Genomic DNA, 21597 nt, shown 5'->3' with positions numbered 1-21597 from the left:
AGATTAATCCTTTGTCAGTTGCTTCATTTGAAAATATTTTCTCCCATTCTGAGGGTTGTCTTTTGGTCTTGTTTATGGTTTCCTTTGCTGTGCAAAAGCTTTGAAGTTTCATTAGGTCCCATGTGTTTATTTTTGTCTTTATTTCCATTACTCTAGGAGGTGGGTCAAAAAGGATCTTGCTGTGATTTATGTCATAGAGTGTTCTGCCTATGTTTTCCTCTAAGAGTTTGATAGTGTCTGGCCTTACATTTAGGTCTTTAATCCATTTTGAGCTTATTTTTGTGTATGGTGTTAGGGAGTGATCTAATCTCATACTTTTACATGCCCCTGTCCAGTTTTCCCAGCACCACTTATTGAAGAGACTGTCCTTTCTCCACTGTACATTCCTGCCTCCTTTATCAAAGATAAGGTGATCATATGTGCGTGGGTTTATCTCTGGGCTTTCTATCCTGTTCCATTGATCTATCTTTCTGTTTTTGTGCCAGTACCACACTGTCTTGATTACTGTAGCTTTGTAGTATAGTCTGAAGTCAGGGAGCCTGATTCCTCCAGCTCCGTTTTTCGTTCTCAAGATTGCTTTGGCTATTCGGGGTTTTTTGTGTTTCCATACAAATTGTGAAATTTTTTGTTCTAGTTCTGTGGAAAATGCCAGTGGTAGTTTGATAGGGATTGCATTGAATCTGTAGATTGCTTTGGGTAGTAGAGTCATTTTCACAATGTTGATTCTTCCAATCCAGGAGCATGGTACATCTCTCCATCTATTTGTATCATCTTTAATTTCTTTCATCAGTGTCTTATAATTTTCTGCATACAAGTCTTTTGTCTCCTTAGGTAGGTTTATTCCTAGATATTTTATTCTTTTTGTTGCAATGGTAAATGGGAGTGTTTCCTTGATTTCACTTTCAGATTTTTCATCATTAGTATATAGGAATGCCAGAGATTTCTGTGCATTAATTTTGTATCCTGCTACTTTACCAAATTCATTGATTAGCTCTAGTAGTTTTCTGGTAGCATCTTTAGGATTCTCTATGTATAGTATCATGTCACCTGCAAACAGTGACAGCTTTACTTCTTCTTTTCCCATTTGGATTCCTTTTATTTCCTTTTCTTCTCTGATTGCTGTGGCTAAAACTTCCAAAACTATGTTGAATAAGAGTGGTGAGAGTGGGCAGCCTTGTCTTGTTCCTGATCTTAGTGGAAATGGTTTCAGTTTTTCACCATTGAGGACGATGCTGGCTGTGGGTTTGTCATATATGGCCTTTATTATGTTGAGGAAAGTTCCCTCTATGCCTACTTTCTGCAGGGTTTTTATCATAAATGGGTGTTGAATTTTGTCAAAAGCTTTCTCTGCATCTATTGAGATTATCATATGGTTTTTCTCCTTCTATTTGTTAATATGGTGTATCACGTTGATTGATTTGCGTAGTTCCCGTTGTTTTTGGTGTCTGTCCCCAGTGGCTAAGGTTGGTTTAGTGGGTTGTGTAGGCTTCCTGGTGGAGGGTACTAGTGCCTGTGTTCTGGTGGATGAGGCTGGATCTTGTCTTTCTGGTGGGCAGGTCCACGTCTGGTGGTGTGTTTTGGGGTGTCTGCGGACTTTTTATGATTTTAGGCCACCTCTCTGCTAATGGGTGGCGTTGTGTTCCTGTCTTGCTAGTTGTTTGGCATAGGGTGTCCAGCACTGTAGCTTGCTGGTCGTTGAGTGAAGCTGGGTGCTGGTGTTGATATGGAGATCTCTGGAAGATTTTCGCCGTTTGATATTATGTGGAGCTGGGAGGTCTCTTGTGGACCAGTGTCCTGAAGTTGGCTCTCCCACCTCAGAGGCACAGCACTGACTCCTGGCTCCTCAATTTGGGATGATTTGTTGTCTATTCATGTATTCCACAGATGCAGGGTACATCAAGTTGATTGTGGAGATTTAATCCGCTGTTTCTCCATTATGATCTATTGAGGATTACCCATGATACTGAGAAGCAGAAGAGAAGCAGCCAGACTGTGGACCAGGCTAGAATTAGGGTGAAACATAACAAGGTACCTAGCATGAAAAATTTAAGGAGGCACTCAGTCTCAAGGTTCATGGAGGTGCCTACACTGCAGTTGAAACACCGTAAGAGTGAGTGCCTCCTTAAATTTTGCCCCTGAGATACCTCACTTGCTTCACTCTCATCCTGACCCTGTTGCTAATCTCCATATGGGCCTCTCTTTGGGGTTTTGGTAGCTAGGGTCTGCTGGAAGCTAGCTCACAGACCAGCCAGTAAGCATCTTGGAATGAGGGGAAAAAAGCACCCAGGAAATAAGAGTCTCCATACCCCTCCCCTGCTCTCTGACACTCACCTCCCAAAAATTATCCCTGAGCCTTAACAGCTTCTTTCCATCTAGCAGCAGCGGCTTCCCCTGCACGGAACGTCTTCCCAGCCTGCGTGCCATGGACTTGGGCCTAGGGCAGAGCTGGCAGGGCCCAGGTGTGTGCAGAGGAGGATCTCAGAGCTGCCATCCTAATGTCCAAAAATGGACAAAATGAGATCATTCACCCTTCCAAGGAGAGGTGTGGACGCTCTCTTGCCTCTTTAGCTCCACTTTCTTGATCTCAAAGGAAATCTGACTCATGAGAAGTCTCTTTCCCCTGGGGGATGCACTGGATCAAAGACTCAGAAACCCTTGAACTGAAGGTAGGTAGCAGCTATCCTTAAAGCACAGGGGTGAGAGCATCAACCCTGCTCCCGGAGGGCTCTGAGTGGCCTGTCATGTGCGCTGGAGCCGTTTCTCATGTTTAAAGTCCTGCACGTGCTAGGGAGAGGCCGGCATTCGGAGGAGAGAGAAGGCATTCCACTGTGGACCGGGGACACACGTGTAGGGTGGATGTGGCTAAGAGGTGGGAAGGAGAACCAGCGAGGCACAGGGCACTGATGGCAGGTATGAGGGGCAGCTGTACTGACCCAGAAGACAGGTCCCTGAAGTCAGTTACGAAGGGGAAGCTGGACCAGCACAGGAGCCCCAGGCAGGCCACCTGTTCACACGGGGTTTCTGGCACACAGGAAAGCAACTGTGTGTTGTGTATGTTTCAAGACTCAGCTAAGTTCGAACCTCCCTAGTCTGACATAAAGTCCAAATAACGTGCAGAGACACATGAAAATGGAAACTCTCCCCATTACTCGTCCCACGCAGCGCAGATGTTGTCAGACTCTGGATGCTCGGATACGGGGAACAGTCAATAAACCACAAATGCCTCAGCCTCTGCCAGGCCCCAGGTGGCCTCCTTCACTCCCTCTCACGATGCAAACAGGTCTCGGCTAGTGATCTGGAGCCCGGCAGTGGGGAGGACCCAGGAGGGATTGGATCTCATTCATCTCTCTCCCACCTGCGTGTGCCGTCACGTCATCATCGTCGGTAGGGGCCTGGTGAGTGTCTGCTGGCTGAAATCACACAACAGGGCCAACCAAAGTCTCTGGGGTCCTGAAGATCGATGAAGATCTGCTGCCACCTACTGTCCATTCTCCTGCAAAACCCGAAAACCTGATGGGGGCACACCCTACATCAGTCGCCGTATCCCTGGAATTGACTACAGGCCTTGACACAGAGCTGTCACACACTGATGCTTTGGTGGGGCTGTGTCTGTGTCCAGGCTGCAGAGATCCACGCAGAACAAGGCAGGCTAATCACAGCTATTCCTCGCCCAGTGTTACTAGTTCACCATCAAGTCTTGGCATCCAACACGGCCTCTCCAAGCCCAAGGCCCTCCTGCCCTGTCAAAAGCACCTCCACATGCTTCCGGATCTTCCACTCCTCTGAGGGCCACAGTTAAGCACCCAATTACATACAGCCTCAGCGGGCCTTTGGCTTCAGAGCAGGGAGCCATCTCATCTTTCCACAACCCCAGTGCCAGATCTCGGTGCCAAGAAAGCTCAGGGACACCTCCTGTCTGATTGAGAGAGCAGGGCATCACCCAGCTTGAAGCCAGTGATGGGTTAGCATGGTGCTCTTGCAATGTGAGCTGTGGGTGTCGTGACGGGAGGGGCTGTCTGTGGGCTTCTATCGAGCTTCTTCCCAGTCTCCCCCTCTGGGGTCTGCCTCCTCACCTGTAAATGATCCCTGCTTGGCCTGCCTCACCAGGACATCCCGTGCACCAGAAGTGATGGCCATGAGCAGGCTTCGAGACTGTCTATTTCTATTATCCCACTGGGAGCTGGGTGAGTATAGAAGGAACCATGAGAACTGACGTGGAAGATGCAGGTGTCCCCCACAGATGACCTTGACTGGGCGCACCCATCCCAGCTGCTATCCACGTTGGCTGCTAAAGGCTCACAGCTGCACCCTTCTCCAGAGAACTCTTCTTCGCAAAACTCAGCCAGGAGATGGCACGCTGCCTGTCCCACCCCAGGATGGGCCACCCATAGCCAATGACTGACACAAGAAAGATAAGCCCTCTCCTAGCTTAAAGGTGGGAGCAGCTCTGGGTCAGTTCACACGCTCATCTCCCTGTGGGAGCCACCTGACCCTCCACATCCTTGCTGAGACCTTCCCCTGCCCTGTCCTGCTTCCCTTGCTGCCTTTCTCCTGAGAGCACACACCCAACAGATCACATGCATCTGACCCTCCAACTCAGGCTTAGCTTCCAGGGCACTGGTTCCCAAAACTTAGCCTGCAGCCCATCACCTAGAGGACTTGTTAAAACACACTGCCGGGCTTCACCCCCAAAGTTCCAATTCAGCAAGTCGGACAAGTTGTGTTTCTAACAAGTTCCCAGGCAATGCAGGTGCTGCTGGTCCAGGGATCACAGTTTGAGAATAGCTGTTCTTGGCACTTTGACCTAAGACAGAAATCATTCAACAAGTAATAGGCAAAGGGGTTGGAGGTGGCAGGATGCAGCACTCAGCCAGCCTCCCAGACAAAACCCTGCAGCCGGAAAAGGAGATCATCAGGCCTCCAGCAACAGACCTTCATGCTCGGGGCTGGGGGTGAATCTACGTTGCTGAGTCCTGTATCATTTTACTATAGGAGCTCAGAGGAGCCCACCATCTAGGAGGGACTCCCAAGGCACAGGGCCCCGTTTACATGCTCATTCTTTACACAAGATGAACATCAGTGACCAGCTGAATAGACTATGATTCCTGGATCACAGAGAAGGCGGAAGTTTGGCCTGGACATGCCCAAGGCCATGTGTACAGTGTAGGATGAGGGGGATGTCAGAGACGGAGGAGCCCCTAAAGAGCAGTCCATCCAACCCCTTCCCTTACAGACAGGAGCACAGAGGCCCAGAGAGGGCTGGACATCTGACCTAGGCAGACATTCAACCTGCAAACACAGGAAAAATAAGTGCTCGATTTAAAGGCAAGACAATTGCTTTCACTGTCCTCAGAGAAAAGCCGTGAGCAATCCTGTTACGTGGGCTCTAGTAATAGTCCTGGTGTGAGAAACCACCTCTTCACAGCTTCAATAAGACCCTGAGGCCAGAAGAGAACTGTCCTGTCATAATAGCATCAATAGGGCCTGAAATGAGAACCACAAGACAGCTGACTGCTCACATCCGTGGATTCCAGACACATGGTCTCTGACTCAGGCCACAGGGAGGCCAGTCAACAAAGAAACACGACTGGCCTGATAAAAAGTATCAGGGCAGGGAGGACAATGGACTGTGGCCTGGTGCCCATGACTTAAACCTGCTTCTCCCACCATCTTCCTCATTTCAGGGAACGGCAACTCCATCTTCCAGTTGTTCAGCCAAAAACTTTGGAGTCATCCTTGCCTCTTGTCGTTCTCTAATGAGGCAAATCTAATCCATGGTCAAATCCTGCTGACTCTACCATATGCAGGTTTCCCCTTCTACCCAAAAGTAGAGCATTCCTATGAAAACTTTCCTAAGCTGAGATGGTGTAAAGCAAAGAAGCAATTACCTTAGGACACATCTTGCTAATGGAGGCACAAAATAAATTGAGATCAAGCACAGAGGCTCACAGACCAGTTCAGGGCTATGGTGGCCTGAGTATGGCTCCCAGGGAAGGAGCTTGGCGGTGCCTCCCTGGCTGCTGTTCAGAGTGCGAGCTGCCTTTGTAACGACTTCCTACAAAACGCTTATCACCACTTGCACTTTTTGCCTTTTTCCTTAAAAGTGAAAATCCTCTTTGGATTTATTTTGGTTAGCTAACGTAGGTCTTTAGTGAAAGTGAAGTGGAACAAAGCTAACTCGAAAAGCAGAGGATCCCTGTGTGTGTGTGTGTGTGTGTGTGTGTGTGTGTGTGTGTGTGTGTGTGTGTGTGTGTGTGTTATAATCCAGCCCACATCTCGCCACCTTCACTGCCCTGTCTGATTCAAGCCATCAGCTCTCCTCCAGATGACTGCAGTCGCCCCCTTCCTGGTCCCCCTGCTTCCAGCCTTGCCTCCTGGAATCTATTCTCAACCCCAACCCAGCAGCCAGAGGGATCCTGCTGAGCACAAGTCACAGAAGGCCATGCCTCTGCCCAACCTCCAAAGGCTCCTGCATCACCTAGAGGCAAAGCCAGCGCTTTCAGCGGCCTCCAGGCCCCTGCTCGCTCTCCCCCTCCCTCTCTGCCTCTCCCCCTCATCGACTCAGCCTGAACAAGCACCCTGTTCCCACCACAGGGCCTGTGCACAGCTGCTCTCTTTGCATTTGCTCCCAGGGATCAAAAGCTGGTTCCCTGTCTTCCTTCTGGTCACCTTCTCAGAAAGGTTTTCCCCAGCTACCCCTTTGTAAAATAGTAACCCCAAACCCAGGGCTCCCCATCACACTTCCCTGAATTACTTTTCCTCGTGGCACCCAGGTTCGTTATATATTTAGTCACTGGGTTGTTGTCATGGGCTGCCTCTCCCCATCAGAAGTATACACTCCAAGAGGGCAGAGACTTGGTCTGTTTCATCCATGTGGAATCCCCAGTGGCTAGAACTGCATCTGGCACATAGTAGGCCATCACAGGTGGCGTGCTGGTAGAAGTTAACAACCGGCTCTCCAGGGAAGGAGGATGCTAATTTGCAGCATTTGTCAATTTCCACGGTGTAAATATTCCTACCATGACCAATTTCAAGCTACCACATTGACGTCAGGAAGACATGGCAACAATCAGGTCCGTGAGCCAGTACAAGCTGGCTCTGACACACTACAGCACTCATTAAAAACTTGTTAATAAGTTACCTGAATAAATGGATATTTCTGTGAATTGATGGGGATTTTTTGAGGACAAACGCCATGAACTCGGGGTCTGAAATCAAGCCTCTCCAAAACCAAGGGATTGGGGCTTCCCTGGTGGCGCAGTGGTTGAGAGTCTGCCTGCCAATGCAGGGAACACGGGTTCGTGCCCCGGTCTGGGAGGATCCCACATGCCGCGGAGTGGCTGGGCCCGTGAGCCATGGCCGCTGAGCCTGCACGTCCAGAGCCTGTGCTCCGCAACGGGAGAGGCCACAACAGTGAGAGGCCCGCGTACCGCAAGCAAAACAAACAAACAAACAAAAAATAACCAAGGGATTACTGTGTGAGGAATAAGATGTCATATGCTGATGGATGACAATTTTGCTGGAGGCTTATATTGAGTACAGGAAAGACCATACATATTTTGAGCAAAGGCTCTAAACATAGCCAGACAGTGAAAACAGAGCTTATGAAAGAACCATACGACACCTGCAAGAGCTCAGGTGAGCCATTTCCCCTCTGTTCCCTGGGCCCTGTTCCCCAACTGCCAAATGAAGGGCTTGGATCCTAAGGATCTTTCTAGCCCTGACAAACTATACAGTTAAGAATCGAGACAGATTCTAAAGTAACATCTATTCCACTCTGCTTTTAAAACACCCAATTTAAAATATCTTTTAAAAAAATCCAACAAAATTAAACTTCAATTCCATGGATTCTATCATACTTTAAGCTTGTATTCTGGGAAAACATCCACCTTCCCCAGGGTGAAATCCACCAATGCTCATGAAATTCACAACTGCCCTGAGCCCACTGGATACACCATGACAGCCACATAGCCAGACATCTTCTACATGCCTAATCCCGCAGCTCCCGGGGACCATGCAGCCGTGGGTCTTCCTGGTTCCCTTCCCACACATGACCCACATAAAAAAAGAGAGAGACATAAAGACAGTCAGACAAGCAGGGGAGAATGGCTGGATAAGGTGAAAACAACCAAATTTCTCCTGGGAGTGGTAGAAAGGGAGAGGGTAAAAGTAAACAGTTTAAAAATCATGAGACCAGGGCTTCCCTGGTGGCGCAGTGGTTGAGAGTCTGCCTGCCGATGCAGGCGACACGGGTTCGTGCCCCGGTCCGGGAAGATCCCACATGCTGCGGAGTGGCTGGGCCCGTGAGCCATGGCCGCTGAGCCTGTGCGTCCGGAGCCTGTGCTCCGCAATGGGAGAGGCCACAACAGTAAGATGCCCCGCGTAGCACAAAAAAATAAATAAATAAATAAATAAATAAATAATCATGAGACCAAAAAAGATTTTAAACACTGCAAGAAAAAAACAGTTGCCCTCTGTGGCAGGCAGAATGATGCCCACCCCTAAAGATGCCCTTGTCTTAAGCCCTGGAACCTGCAAACATGTTGGGTTACATGGAAAGGGAATTCTTAGAGATAAGGTTGCTGCTGGTCAGCTGATCTTGAGATAGGGAGGCTATTCTGGATTATCCAGGTGAACACAATGGAACCACAGGGGTCCTTCAAAGGGGAAGAAGGAGGCGAGGCGGAAAGGGGCGAAAGGGACAATCAGAGAGATGGGAGCCTGAGAAGGACCCAGCTGACATTGCTGGCTTTGAAGAAGGAAAACAGGGGCCACAAGCCAAGGCAAGTGGGCAGTCTCTAAAGGCTAGAAAAGACAAGGAAACAGATTCTCCCCTAGAGCCTCCAGAAGGACCACAGCCCTGTCAACATGTTGATTTCAGCCCAACATGACCCAATTCTGACCTCTATCTTCCAGAAGCTAGACACTGCTGCTGGGCCACTGCCATGGGTTGAACTCCCAAGGGAGGCCAACAACTCTTCTCAACTTCATGACACTGATTACACCCATGTTTCCAAAGGAGACTGGGCAAAATGTATGTGGCTGCAGCTTCTGCAGCCCACACACGTCTGGAAAACACAAGTTGAAGCTAGTCCTTATTGTCAAATGCCCGGCATGATGTGTTTTGAACTAACATGCAGAAAATCAACCACAGCAGGGTCCATGTGGCCATGAGAAGCCCCAGGGATTCACTCTGTGGGACTCAGACAAATGACAGGCCATCAGGCCCCAAGAGAGCATAAGCACCACAAGTGAGACTGCCCCCAACCAGACTATCAACCTTCACTAAGTGCCACCTGGGGAGCCACAGGCTTGGCAGACTGGCTTCCGGGGCTTGTAAATAAAGAATCACTGCTCTGATGCTCTTAGTCCTGCGCCTGAGGTTTCTAGAGGGCCTAGTCTGGGCCAGGTGTGTAGGTGATAGCAAGATACGCAAAGGTATAGAGGAAGCAGAGTGAGGCAAGGGTTACGGGACCACCCAGGTCAGGGCCAGAGGCCCAGCAGATCTGACTGATTGTGAGAGGAGTCCAACAAGGGCAGCCCTGACTAGCCAGTGACAAGTGACAAATGGCCCCAAACTGCCACAACAATGAGAAGGTGACATTTTCTAAGCGTCTTCTAAGATCAAAGGACACAAGAAAGAAACAAAAATCAAAGCAGAAAATAGTTCCTTCAGCAACGGAGTCAGATCAAAGGAGTTAGTGTCAGAAGGGCCTGACTGCACGTATACTCATGTTCCCTGACATCTCAGCAGGTCACGTCCTCCACCTGCCCCCTCTCCCAGGACACATGCTCACTCCCCCGCCCCCAGGTGTGACTTCCATGGCCATCCCTAAACCTGATGTTGCAAGGCCCAGCAAAGGCTCCCAGGAGCCACCTTTCCTCCAGCTTCATTAGGGCTGAGTGATGGAGCATGTGCCATGCATGCGAGCCAGCTCTGCTGTCATCTCACTGTCCCTCGTCATGTTTTAAAAGAATTACATATGCACACGACTCTCTCACCTGAAGAGTTCACAGGATCTTATACACACTAGGTCTCAGACCTATGTTTACTGTATTGAATGAAAAAAACAAGTGATGGGCAGACAAGACTGTTGGAGGGGTATTGGGAAGGGCAGGAGGTAGGTAGTTTTAGCAAGTGGGATTACTTTGGCCCTGGTTTCAAACCAAGGGTGCCACATACAGTTGAGTAGTATGTGCACTGCACAAAGCTGCCTAACTGAGGGGATGAGAGACTGCTGAAATCCCACCCATATTCCATTTGCCAAGCCATGAGCCCTGCATCTACCCAGAACCTTGACAGTTTCCTTTAGTTCTCTGTGCCTCAGTTTCCTCATCTAAAATGGAATAATAATTGCTGGGGTGGGAGGATGCTTGTTCTCAACTCCCAGTGTCTCCTGGGAGTTTGGAAGGAGTTCTACTGGTCTACCCTGTAGACCTTTCCTCTCTTCCTTTTTATTCACTCCATCCTGAGGGAGGATGTGTGACCTGATTGGTTAATTTGGGAAAGAAAGGAAAGAGGGGCATTAGGCTCAGCTGCACCCTTTCTCCTCTGGGAGTGAGCTGCTCTTCTAGGGGCTGGCCCCTCCCACCACATGGTCCTGGGCCTGAGATGAGGTGGAGAAGTCTGTCCAGCTCTGGGCCCACCAGGCCTCATGATTTGCTGTGTCCCCTACCTTCCCTTTATCAATCACAGAGATGATATGTATTTTACCCCAATCTAGTTGATATCCTTTGTTTTACTTGGCAATTTGTTCCGAACTCAGGAGGAGAAGCATACTATTTAATGAGAACCTCCCCCACCCTGAGAAGAAAACCAAAAATATCCACCTGAATGGATTATCGTAAAAAGCAAATGAGATAATACACACATGTGCTTAGCATGGTGCTCAGCATACAGGGAATAAGTAGTGGGTAAACAACAAAGCTCCCAAAACATTTACTGATATAAAGATCAACACTATTATCACGTGTTAAGCACTCCTGGTCATACTTTGCCTGGTCCTGAGGGAGGGGTCTGTGGCAGCACATTTACCTGCTACCTTCCTCCTCCTCTAAGACAAAGTCCATACCATCTTTCAAGGGCCAAAGAACTGGTCTAAGGCCACAGTGGTTATAAAGGGCAGAGGTGGTTTGCCAGTTCAGGTCATCAGACTCCAGAGCCCATTTCAGGTTATGATAGGTGCTGTGATAACAATAAAACAGGCTAGAGGTGAGTGGGTGGAGGTGAAGTTAGTCAAAGAAAACCACTATGAGCATAAAACACCTGATTGACAAGAAAGAGACACTCATGAGATGGTTTGAGAACAAGGCCTTTACAGCAAAGGGACAAACCAGTTATCCCTCTTGTAGAAATAAGTTAGACATGTTGGGTGAATAGGAAAAAGGGTCTACATAAAGAAAAAAGATCTGTATATAGCTATGTCAATCCTGAAAGAAAGGAGAAGTAGGGAACTGACCCTACCAAGATACCAGGTTATAACTACAAAGCCATAGTAATAAAAGCTCTGGTCATGACCAATGAAACACAAGAGTGAGCTAGTATATTTTGTGCATGGCTGCAACCTTAAAATATTGTTAGATGGTCATGATTCTTTTAAAATATATATATTAAATATTTGTTAAATGTAAAGCCAGTCCTACCATTTCTAGTTTAAAAACTAATAAGTAGATAAGGCTGTTCTCTAGGGTGTCTCTGTGGATACCCTAAAAGGCACCAGGATGGATTACGATTTCTGATGATTTCTTATATAAGGTCTCTGCAATTTTGCAGCAATTGTAGTTAGAAAAAGGAATGGGGAAGAAGTTCTGAATATACAGCACTGTTATTGCACTGGCTGGACAATCTATACAGGAGCTTAGAAAAGAATCAAGGCAGCTCCATAAATCAATGGGGTAAAGAACAAATTGTAGAGTAGGTGGTGCTAGGAAAACTGTCTTACTATATGGAGAAAAATAGAAGTGAGTCTTTCAACCTAACAAATACAAAAGATTAAATATCTAAATGTGAAAGCTAAAATTACAAAATTAATAGAAAAAATACAGGAGAATACTATGGAAACCTAAAGGAAAGAAAGGACTTAATAAAGAAAAAATGCAAAAATGCAAATCGTATGCCAAACAAGAGATTGGTTAATTATGCCAAAATTAAGAATTTCTGTCCAACAAAGGAAAAGATATTTTACAAAGTCTAAAACTAACAAAAGATTAATATCTACCAAAAGAAAATTAAATCCTCTTTGGAGGAAGGTAATGTTAACCAGAGCCTCTACAATTATTCACATGCAATGTCTGGAATTGAATCAAAATTATAAGAAATGCAAAGAAACAGGACGAAATTATCAAAACCCAAAAGAAAAAAGACAATATCAATAGACCTATAGGTGATCCAGATATGGAAGTTACCAGACAGCAACTTTAAAATGACTATGAATAATGTGCTCAAGAAAATAAAAGATGGAGAATCTCACAAGAGACTGATATCTACTTTTTACAAAGAAACAGAAATTATAAAACTGAAAAATAACTGAAAGTAGTAATTTATTATATATATTTAATAGCATGGCAAAAGAGAAAAAACATGAACCGGAAGATAGAGCAAAAGAAAATATCTAGATTAAAGTACAGAGAGAGAAAAAGATAGAAAACACAGGAAAGGATATTTTTTAAACCCTATAGAACACAGTGAAAATATGTAGTAATATATGTATAACTGGAGTACCAGGAGAGAAAAGAAAGGATGGGATAATAGCAATATTTGAAAAGACAATAGACAATAATTTTCAAAACTGATGAAAGGTATCAACCCCAAACTGAGGAAGCTCTACATATACTAACGGAAACATCAAAGAAAACCACATCTAGGTACATCATAGTAACACTGTTGAAAATTAAAGAATGAGAAGAAGCAAAAAAAAAAAATTAAAAAGAAGCAGTCAGAGGTTAAAAAAAAGACACATTACCTTCAAAAAAGTAGTAATAAAAAATGTCAACTTATTTATCAATAGAGATAATGAAAGACTAAAGTAAGATAATGGAATTAAATACTTAAAGTGCTGAAAAGAAAATAAACCACCAATCTAGAATTCTATACCCATTGAAAATATCCTTCAAAAATAAAGGCAAAACAAAGACATTACCAAACAAAAACTGAAAAAAAAAATTATTGTAATATACCTGCTAAAGAAATACTAAAGAAAGTTCTTCAAGCAAAAGGAAAATATAAATGCAATAATTATTCCGACTAAAACAAAAAATTATCAGACTGGATTTTTTAAAATCCACATATATGCTGGTTATAAGAGATAAGCTTTAAATATATGCTAGATCATAAAGAAATATCAACAAATATCAAAGGATTGAAATCATATATTTCAAACAGAATATATTATGACTAAAGTGGAAATAAGCTAGAAATCAAAAACAAACAGATAACCAGAAAAGTAGCCCAAATGCTGTGAATTAGTCGATACATGTCTAAATAGCCCACAGGTCAAAAGAATAAATCACAATGGGAATTAGAAAATATTTAAACTAAATTATATGATTATATAATTTATTAACTTCTGGGATACAAAGCATTACTTAGAGGGAAATTTGTAGCCTTAAAAGATATTAATTAAAAAAGAAGAAGGCTGAGGTGGGTAGAAGGTGGGAGAAATGGGTAAACTGGTTTTGTTTTGTTTTGCTTTATTTTAATTTAAATAAATTATAATAATTATTTTTTAAAGGGTGAAGGATCTTGATAAACCACACAGACTTTTGGTTGGCACCTTTAAATGTAAAGCTACAGAATGGATGAAAGTAAAAAGATGGAGAAAAAGATATACCATGAAAACACTAATCAAAGGAAAGCTGAAGTAGCTATACCTAAATAGACATTAAGGCAATAAGCATTATTAGAGATGAAGAGAGATTTCATAATGATAGAAAAGACTATCCGACAGGAAGCTATAAGAATTCTATATGTGTATGCATCAAATAACATAGTCACAAAATGTGTAAGCAAAGTAGGCCCAGCTTATCTATGGTCACAAAGGGAGTTAATACACTATATCTGTTTAGCTTGCCTTGCACTACCAGTGCCTAAGTGCCTGGCACATATTAGGCACACAGTAAATGACTTAAAAAGCCAGTATTGGGCTTCCCTGGTGGCGCAGTGGTTGAGAGTCCGCCTGCCGATGCAGGGGACGTGGGTTCGTGCCCCGGTCTGGGAGGATCCCACATGCCACAGAGCGGCTGGGCCGTGAGCCGTGGCCACTGGGCCTGCGTGTCCGGAGCCTGTGCTCCGCAACGGGAGGGGCCGCAGCAGTGAGAGGCCCGCATACCGCAAAAAAAAAAAAAAAAAGCCAGTATTACAAACCAGGATGCCGAATACTTCTTATACCCACCCCTGAAGAAATTCTCCAAGCAAATTACTAGTGTTTAAAACATACACAACAGGGCTTCCCTGGTGGCGCAGTGGTTGAGAGTCTGCCTGCCAATGCAGGGAACACGGGTTCGTGCCCCAGTCTGGGAGGATCCCACATGCCGCGGAGCGGCTGGGCCCGTGAGCCATGGCCGCTGGGCCTGCGCGTCCGGAGCCTGTGCTCCGCAACGGGAGAGGCCACAACAGTGAGAGGCCCGCGTAACGCCAAAAAAAAATAAAAAATTAAAAAAATTTTTAAAAATAAAAATAAAATAAATAAATAAAACATACACAACACACACAAACAAAAATGCAATTACCTAACTAGAACAGGATGGTGCTTACAAGCATGATGGGCTTTGGACTCAGAAACACCTAGGTTCGTATCCCCGCTCACTTCCTGGCTAGGCAACCTTGGGAGTGATAACCTCTATAAGTCTGTATTCCCTCATCTGTAAATTGAGGAATAATAATACCTCCTTGCAGGTTTTTTCAAGTATGAAATAGAATAATATATGAAAAGTGCCTCATATAGTATCAGGCACTAAGTAAACTCTCAATTAATGGTAGTACTCAATATTAATAATTATATGTAAGAAATACTGAAAATAATCCTGAAATAGCAGTCACAAAGCCCCCTAAAAATTAGAATCAGAAATGCCCAAAGAAGAAAAGGAGGAAGAATAAGAGGAAGAGGAAGGAGAAGAAGAACAAGAAGGAGGACAAGGTGGCTGAGAATCAATAATTTAAGATAAAATAGAAATAAATAATAAAATAAAATAGAAAATAATAGCAAATTAAACTCAAAGAAAGCAGAATGAAAGAAAGAATAAAAGTAAGAGTGGGAAGCGATTAATTAGAAAACAAACTTACAAAGCCAAAAGTTAGCTCTTTGAAAAAAGCAAATAATTCATAGAACACAAATTACCAGTATCGGGAATGGAAACAGAGACATCCCTGCAGATCTTACAGACTTTAAAGGGACAATAAGAGGATATTCATAATTCACAAGGACACATGTACCCCAATGTTCATTGCAGCACTATTTACAATAGCCAGGACATGGAAACAACCTAAATGTCCAAAGACAGATGAATGGATAAAGAAGATGTGGTACATATAAACAATGGAATATTACTCAGCCATAAAAAGGAATGAAATTCGGTCATTTGTAGAGATGTGGATGGACCTAGAGTCTGTCATACAGACTGAAGTAAGCCAGAAAGAGAAAAACAAATATCGTATATTAACACATATATGTGGCATCTAGAAAAATGGTACAGATGAACCTATTTGCAGGGCAGGACTAGAGACCTAGACATAGAGAATGGACATTTGGACACAGGGTGGGAAGGAGAGGGTGGGACGAGTTGGGAGATTAGGGTTGACATATATACACTACCATGCGTAAAATAGATAGCTAGTGGGAACCTGCTATATAGCACAGGGAGCTGAGCTCGGTGCTTTGTGACAACATGGATAGGTGGGATGGCGGGGGAGTGTAAGGGAGGTCCAAGAGCGAGGGGAGATAGGTATACATACAGCTGATTCACTTCATTGTATAGCAGAAACTAACACAACATTGTAAAGCAATTTTATTCCAATAAAAAAAATTGTGTATAATTACACAATTTTATATCAGTAAAGTTAAAATATAAATTAAGTGGTTAAATTCCTTGGAAAAATACAACTTGCCAAAACTGACACAAGAAGAAATAGAAAATTTTAATAAAAAAAATTTTTTTAATTGAATCCACAATTTAAAACCTTTTAACTCAATGCTCAGAAGCCTTCTCCAGAAAATTCTCCCAAATATTTAAGGAAGAAATAAGACCAATCTCACACTAACTCTTCAAGACCATAAAAAAAAAGAGGGACCACTTCTAGCATATCCTGGACACCAATATCTGACAAGGCTGTTGTTACAAGAAAGGAAATTTGCCAGCCAATCTCCCTCATGAATTTATATACAAAACCCTACACAAAATATTAGTAAGTCAAATCAAACAATATATACAAAGATAATGCGTCATAGCCAAGGGTGGTTCATTCCAGAAATGTAAGGTTGGTTTAACATTCAAAAAACAATCAGTGTAGGGATCACCAAGGTCCATTGTGAAAGAATAAAAGGGAAGGACTTAGGATAGGGTTAAAAAAAAATTGCCCCAGAGGAGCCTTGTGGGAACTGATTCACCACCATACCTCTGGCTTTGACGCATCTCTTGTACCATATCAGGCTGACCCTTGAGAAGAAGTGATAAGGGCTAAAGAACCACACCCCCGCAACGCCTCCTCGTGTGTGCACTCTGGGCTGCTTTCTCCCTGGTGGAGTGACTATCATCACCTCTCCTACTTCACAGCCTCGCTCAGAGAGCCCAAGGAGCCACTCGGGACTGGACAGTTCTCCGAAAACCATCATCTGGGCACAGCACACTCACCTGAGGGCTGGGGGCTGGCTCCCCTGCCGTTTGAACACTCTTTCCAGCCTCTCCTGGGTCGTCGGGGCATTCCCACTGGACAAGGAGAAATTCAAGGCGGTCCTGTCGGCCTCTAGGCCGTTGTCCATGGCTGGGCTGTCCTCTGAAAGGTCTCTCCACCGGCCGCTCCCGCTCTGGGAAAGCCCTTTGCCTGGCAGGTGAAGAGGGCTGCTGGGCGAGGCTCTCCACTTTTCCAAGGTCAGCTGGCTGAGCAGGTCCAGGGTGCTCCTGGGGGTGGAGGTGGTGCTGGAAGCCGGGCCCTCCTGTGGGACAGGCGGGGGACAGGCTGGGGTGTGAGCAGACAGCTCGGGCGCTTGTAGGCTCCCCTCCTCGTGGGGTTGGGTCGTGCTGCTCAAGGCTAGGAACTGCCTCAGCGAGCGTTTGTGGAGGGAATCCTGAAAAGAGCAAGGACAAAAGCAGCGGTGAGGATCCCCTTGGAGGGAGATGAGAAAATATCCCACGTCAAGCATTTACCCATGATCTTCCCTCCCCCAGGAATGTCTTTCCCATCCTCAACTCCTCTTAAAATCCTACCCACCCTTTGAGGAGACACGCAGGGGCTACCATTTCTATAACGCTTTCACAGAACCCCACCCACATAAATCCCAGGAGCATGCCTCGGCCCCCCCCATACCCCTTACAGAGAGCTCCAGGGTCACACCTGTGTTCTAATTCCCGTGTCACCCCCTGCCAGCCGTGTGCTCTGTGGCAAGTCATTGAACTTCTTTGTCCCTCACTTCCCCACCTGCAATAGAACCTGTCCACAACCCGCTATCAATAATTCCTAAATCCCAAAGCCCCTAAAAAATGAACATTTCTTTTGGAATCCCATGGCAAATTCTTTTTCATTCTTATGAGGTAGGTTGCTTGCATTCTTGGGTTTTTTTTGTTGTTTCTTTTGGTTTTTTTGGCCACGTGGCTTGCGGGATCTTAGTTCCCAGACCAGGGACTGAACCCGGGCCCTCGGCAGTGAAAGCACAGAGTCCTAACCATTGGACCGCCAGGGAATTCCATTGTGGTCCTTTTTTAAGTGTGAATACTCAGATGTTTTGCTGCAGAAATGTTTTGTTTATGGGATGCTACTCCAAACCCTACTGCAGGCATTCTTTGGTATGTGGTTTATGCATTGTATTTCCTTTCTGAAGTTTAAAAACAAAATCTAAATTCCAAAACACATTTGCTCAAAGGTTTTGGATGAGGGACTGGGGACCTGCAGTGCCAATCTCCCACAAGACCATGGTGAGGACTAAAGGAGAGACCCAGACCCATGTAAGGCACCAACACAGAGCCAAACCCTGCACAGCAGCCAGCAAATATTACTTACTGCTATGCATCTTTGCCCCCGTCCCCACTTACATATGGCCTTAACCCTTCCTGCCAGTAGACCAGGTGATGGAGGCCATTCTTCCTTCAACTCTGGTGTCCCCAGAGCTCCCAGCCCAGTGACCTATACATAGTAAGCAATGCTTACTTTTTGAAATGAAGGAATTTCAGAGGAGTCAACAGAAATGTCCTCTCTCACTATCAATCATTAACCAATGAAATGAGAACTCACGTTGTTACCAATCTGAGGTAGAGGAGTAGGGGTAGGGGACAAAAATACACCTGCTGGGCTCTTCCTGGGTTTAAAATTCTGGACCTCCCAGCATTTCCAGAAATAATCCTGAGCCAAATTGTAAAGCCTGTGCCGGAAAAAGAACAGCTAATTCTGCCATATTCCCACCCGGTGGAAATTACTAGGCACTAAACCTCCTCCGAAAGCCACCCAGGGCATCCCTTGCCACAGAACAAGGAAAACATTAGTCAACATTCCCAAAGAGACCCAAACTTCCGGCCAAGGGCAGGGAACCCAGCCTCTTACTCATTCTTCAAAAGTGCAGAGCTGATCCATATGCCATACCTAATGATGTCATACCTAGCAACCTTGCTCTTTTCTCTTGAGCAACCAATAAGTATGGCCAAGGTACTCAAAGGCCCACAGAACACCTTCCAGAATACCTGGGGAAATTCTACCTCTATGTTCTTCACGGGATTCAGATACCCCAGGGGAAAAGAACACCTCCGAGAACAATCACTTCTCCTTTGGGGAGAAGTTTGCAGCAATCTGTCAGCAGTAAAGCAGGTACAAGCCATCTTCCTTACACCTCAGTTATGAAGGGGTCTGAACTGCACAGACTTGATGATTAGAAAGTCATGATAGGACAGGACCCTAGTGTTCATCTGGTCTACCAGTTCCCAAAGCGCAGTTCACCGACCTTACAGGTCTAACCCCAAACCCTTTCAGGGAGCTCAAAATTATTTTCATAATAATAATACAACATGATTTGCCTTTTTCACTGTGTCCACATTTGTACTGATGGCATAAAGCACTGGTGGGAAAAACCGTTGGCTGGCCCTTAGCATGAATCAAGGCAGCAGCACCAAACTTTACCAGTACTCAAGGTATTAACACCACTTGCAATAAAAGTAAATAAGTGAAATGCCAATTTCACTTAAGAATGTCCATGCTGAAGCATAAAAAATATTAATTGTGTTCAGTCTTGACCCTATGTTATACATCTCTTTAATAGTCTGTGTGACAAAATGCGAGGTATATATAAACATTCTGCGGGATGCAGAGGATGAGATTGTCACCAGGAGAAGCACTTATGCAGCCATCTGAGTTGTGAGCTAAACTTGCTATTTTTTTCATGGAACAACTGACAGATGAACTATGGTTATTCAGTACTTGAATATTGAGTATTGAGTATTTGGCAGGCATTTTCTTGAAAATAAACTGAGCCTGCCACGTCAAGGAAAATAAATGATACACTGTTGCCGTGATAAAATACAAGTCATCAGGTAAAAATTAGAATCTGAGGACACTTGTGTTTGCCATTGTGAACTGGAGGGCTTCTCAAAAACTTTCTGATAAGTTGAGTAGTGACATCAACAAATGCAATTTTTATGTGGTTTTTTTTGTATATTGAAATGTGTCAATGTTCAGAAGATCCATATAACTTAGTAAACCAATAATTTCCACATGATCCAATGCATCATGTTACTAAACCATGCAGTGGTAAAAGAGTCATTCAAAGTTCAAGACAAACCAGTGGAAACTGATATGTAGAAAAAGTTCATTGGGATGGTTTCAGATTCCACATTAAGAAACAACTTGTCTAAACCCTCAGAATGGGAGAAAATATTTGCAAACGAATCAACGGACAAAGGATTAATCTCCAAAATATATAAACAGCTCAAGCAGCTCAATATTAAAAAAACAAACAACCCAATCAAAAAATGGGCAGAAGACCTAAATAGACATTTCTCCAAAGAAGACATACAGATGGCCAAGAAGCACATGAAAAGCTGCTCAACATCACTAATTATTAGAGAAATGCAAATCAAAACTACAATGAGGTATCACTTCACGCCGGTCAGAATGGGCATCATCAGAAAATCTACAAACAACAAATGCTGGAGAGGGTGTGGAGAAAAGGGAACCAACCCTCTTGCACTGTTGGTGGGAATGTAAATTGATACAGCCACTATGGAGAACAGTATGTTTTAAGCAACAGTATGGCTCCTTAAAAAACTAAAAATAGAATTACCATATGACCCAGCAATGCCACTGCTGGGCATATACCCAGAGAAAAGCATAATTCAAAAAGACACATGCACCCCAATGTTCACTGCAGCACTATTTACAATAGCCAGGTCACGGAAGCAACCTAAATGCCCATCGACAGACGAATGGATAAAGAAGATATGGTACATATATACAGTGGAATATTACTCAGCCATAAAAAGGAATGAAATTGGGTCATTTGTAGAGAGGGAGATGGACCTAGAGACTGTCATACAGAGTGAAGTAAGTCAGAAAGAGAAAAACAAATATCGTATATTAACGCGTATATGTGGAACCTAGAAAAATGGTACAGATGAACCGGTTTGCAGGGCAGAAATAGAGACACAGATGTAGAGAACAAACATATGGACACCAAGGGGGGAAAGTAGCGGGGGGGTGGGGGTGGGGGTGGGATGTATTGGGAGATTGGGATTGACATATATACACTAATATGTATAAAATAGATAACTAATAAGCACCTGCTGTATAAAAAATAAATTTAAAAAAAAAGAAAAAGAAAACCAGATATCTCAAGTTAAGGAATTTAGTACTTTTCTATATATGGGAAGATGCAAAAGTCAGGGCTCACTGAAATCATTCCTTTGATGCGCACCTCAGCTCTCTGGGGTCAGCATTCTGTGCTTTCACATCCTGAGTCTCCTCAGGGTGCACTATGCGGGGGTTGGTGGTGGCTGCAGTGTCTGATGGTCGGCATCCTATTTCTACCCTGAGTTCCCTCAGGGCTCACCAACAGGCCACTGTAGTGTGATGGCTTGATGGCTGCCGCATCCTTTGCTTACTGAAATGGCAGGCAACATTTTTTTCCATTGATAAGGTGCGTATTCAAGGAATGGTTTAAATGAACTCAGACTCTGCATCTTCCTGTACAAAGAAAAGTGCTAACTTCATTAACTTGAGATGTCTGTTTTTCTCTTTTTTTTCCTTTCTTTCTTTTTTTTTTTTGGCCACGCCACACAGCATGTGGGATCTTAGTTCCCCAACCACGGATCGAACCCACACCCCCTGCAGTGGAAGCCTGGACTCGTGACCACTGGACCACGAGGGAAGTCCCTGTTTTTCTTTAATTAACAGTAACCTTTTGATTG

At 44.6% G+C, this 21597-nt stretch overlaps 1 protein-coding gene across 2 annotated transcripts in view; it reads right to left on the bottom strand.

Moving 5' to 3' along the window:
* The window catches only part of MINDY4 (MINDY lysine 48 deubiquitinase 4), a 164126-nt gene that overhangs the window by 83097 nt on the left and 59432 nt on the right, over positions 1-21597 (bottom strand). For both annotated transcript variants that reach the window (XM_060107468.1, XM_060107469.1), the window contains exon 5: positions 16846-17279. In XM_060107468.1, coding sequence (XP_059963451.1) covers positions 16846-17279 — 434 coding nt within the window. The remainder of the gene's footprint in view (positions 1-16845; positions 17280-21597) is intronic.

This window comes from Mesoplodon densirostris, chromosome 9 (assembly GCF_025265405.1).
Source record: "Mesoplodon densirostris isolate mMesDen1 chromosome 9, mMesDen1 primary haplotype, whole genome shotgun sequence".
Lineage (NCBI taxonomy): Eukaryota > Metazoa > Chordata > Mammalia > Artiodactyla > Ziphiidae > Mesoplodon > Mesoplodon densirostris.
This window is presented reverse-complemented; position numbering and strand designations above follow the sequence as displayed.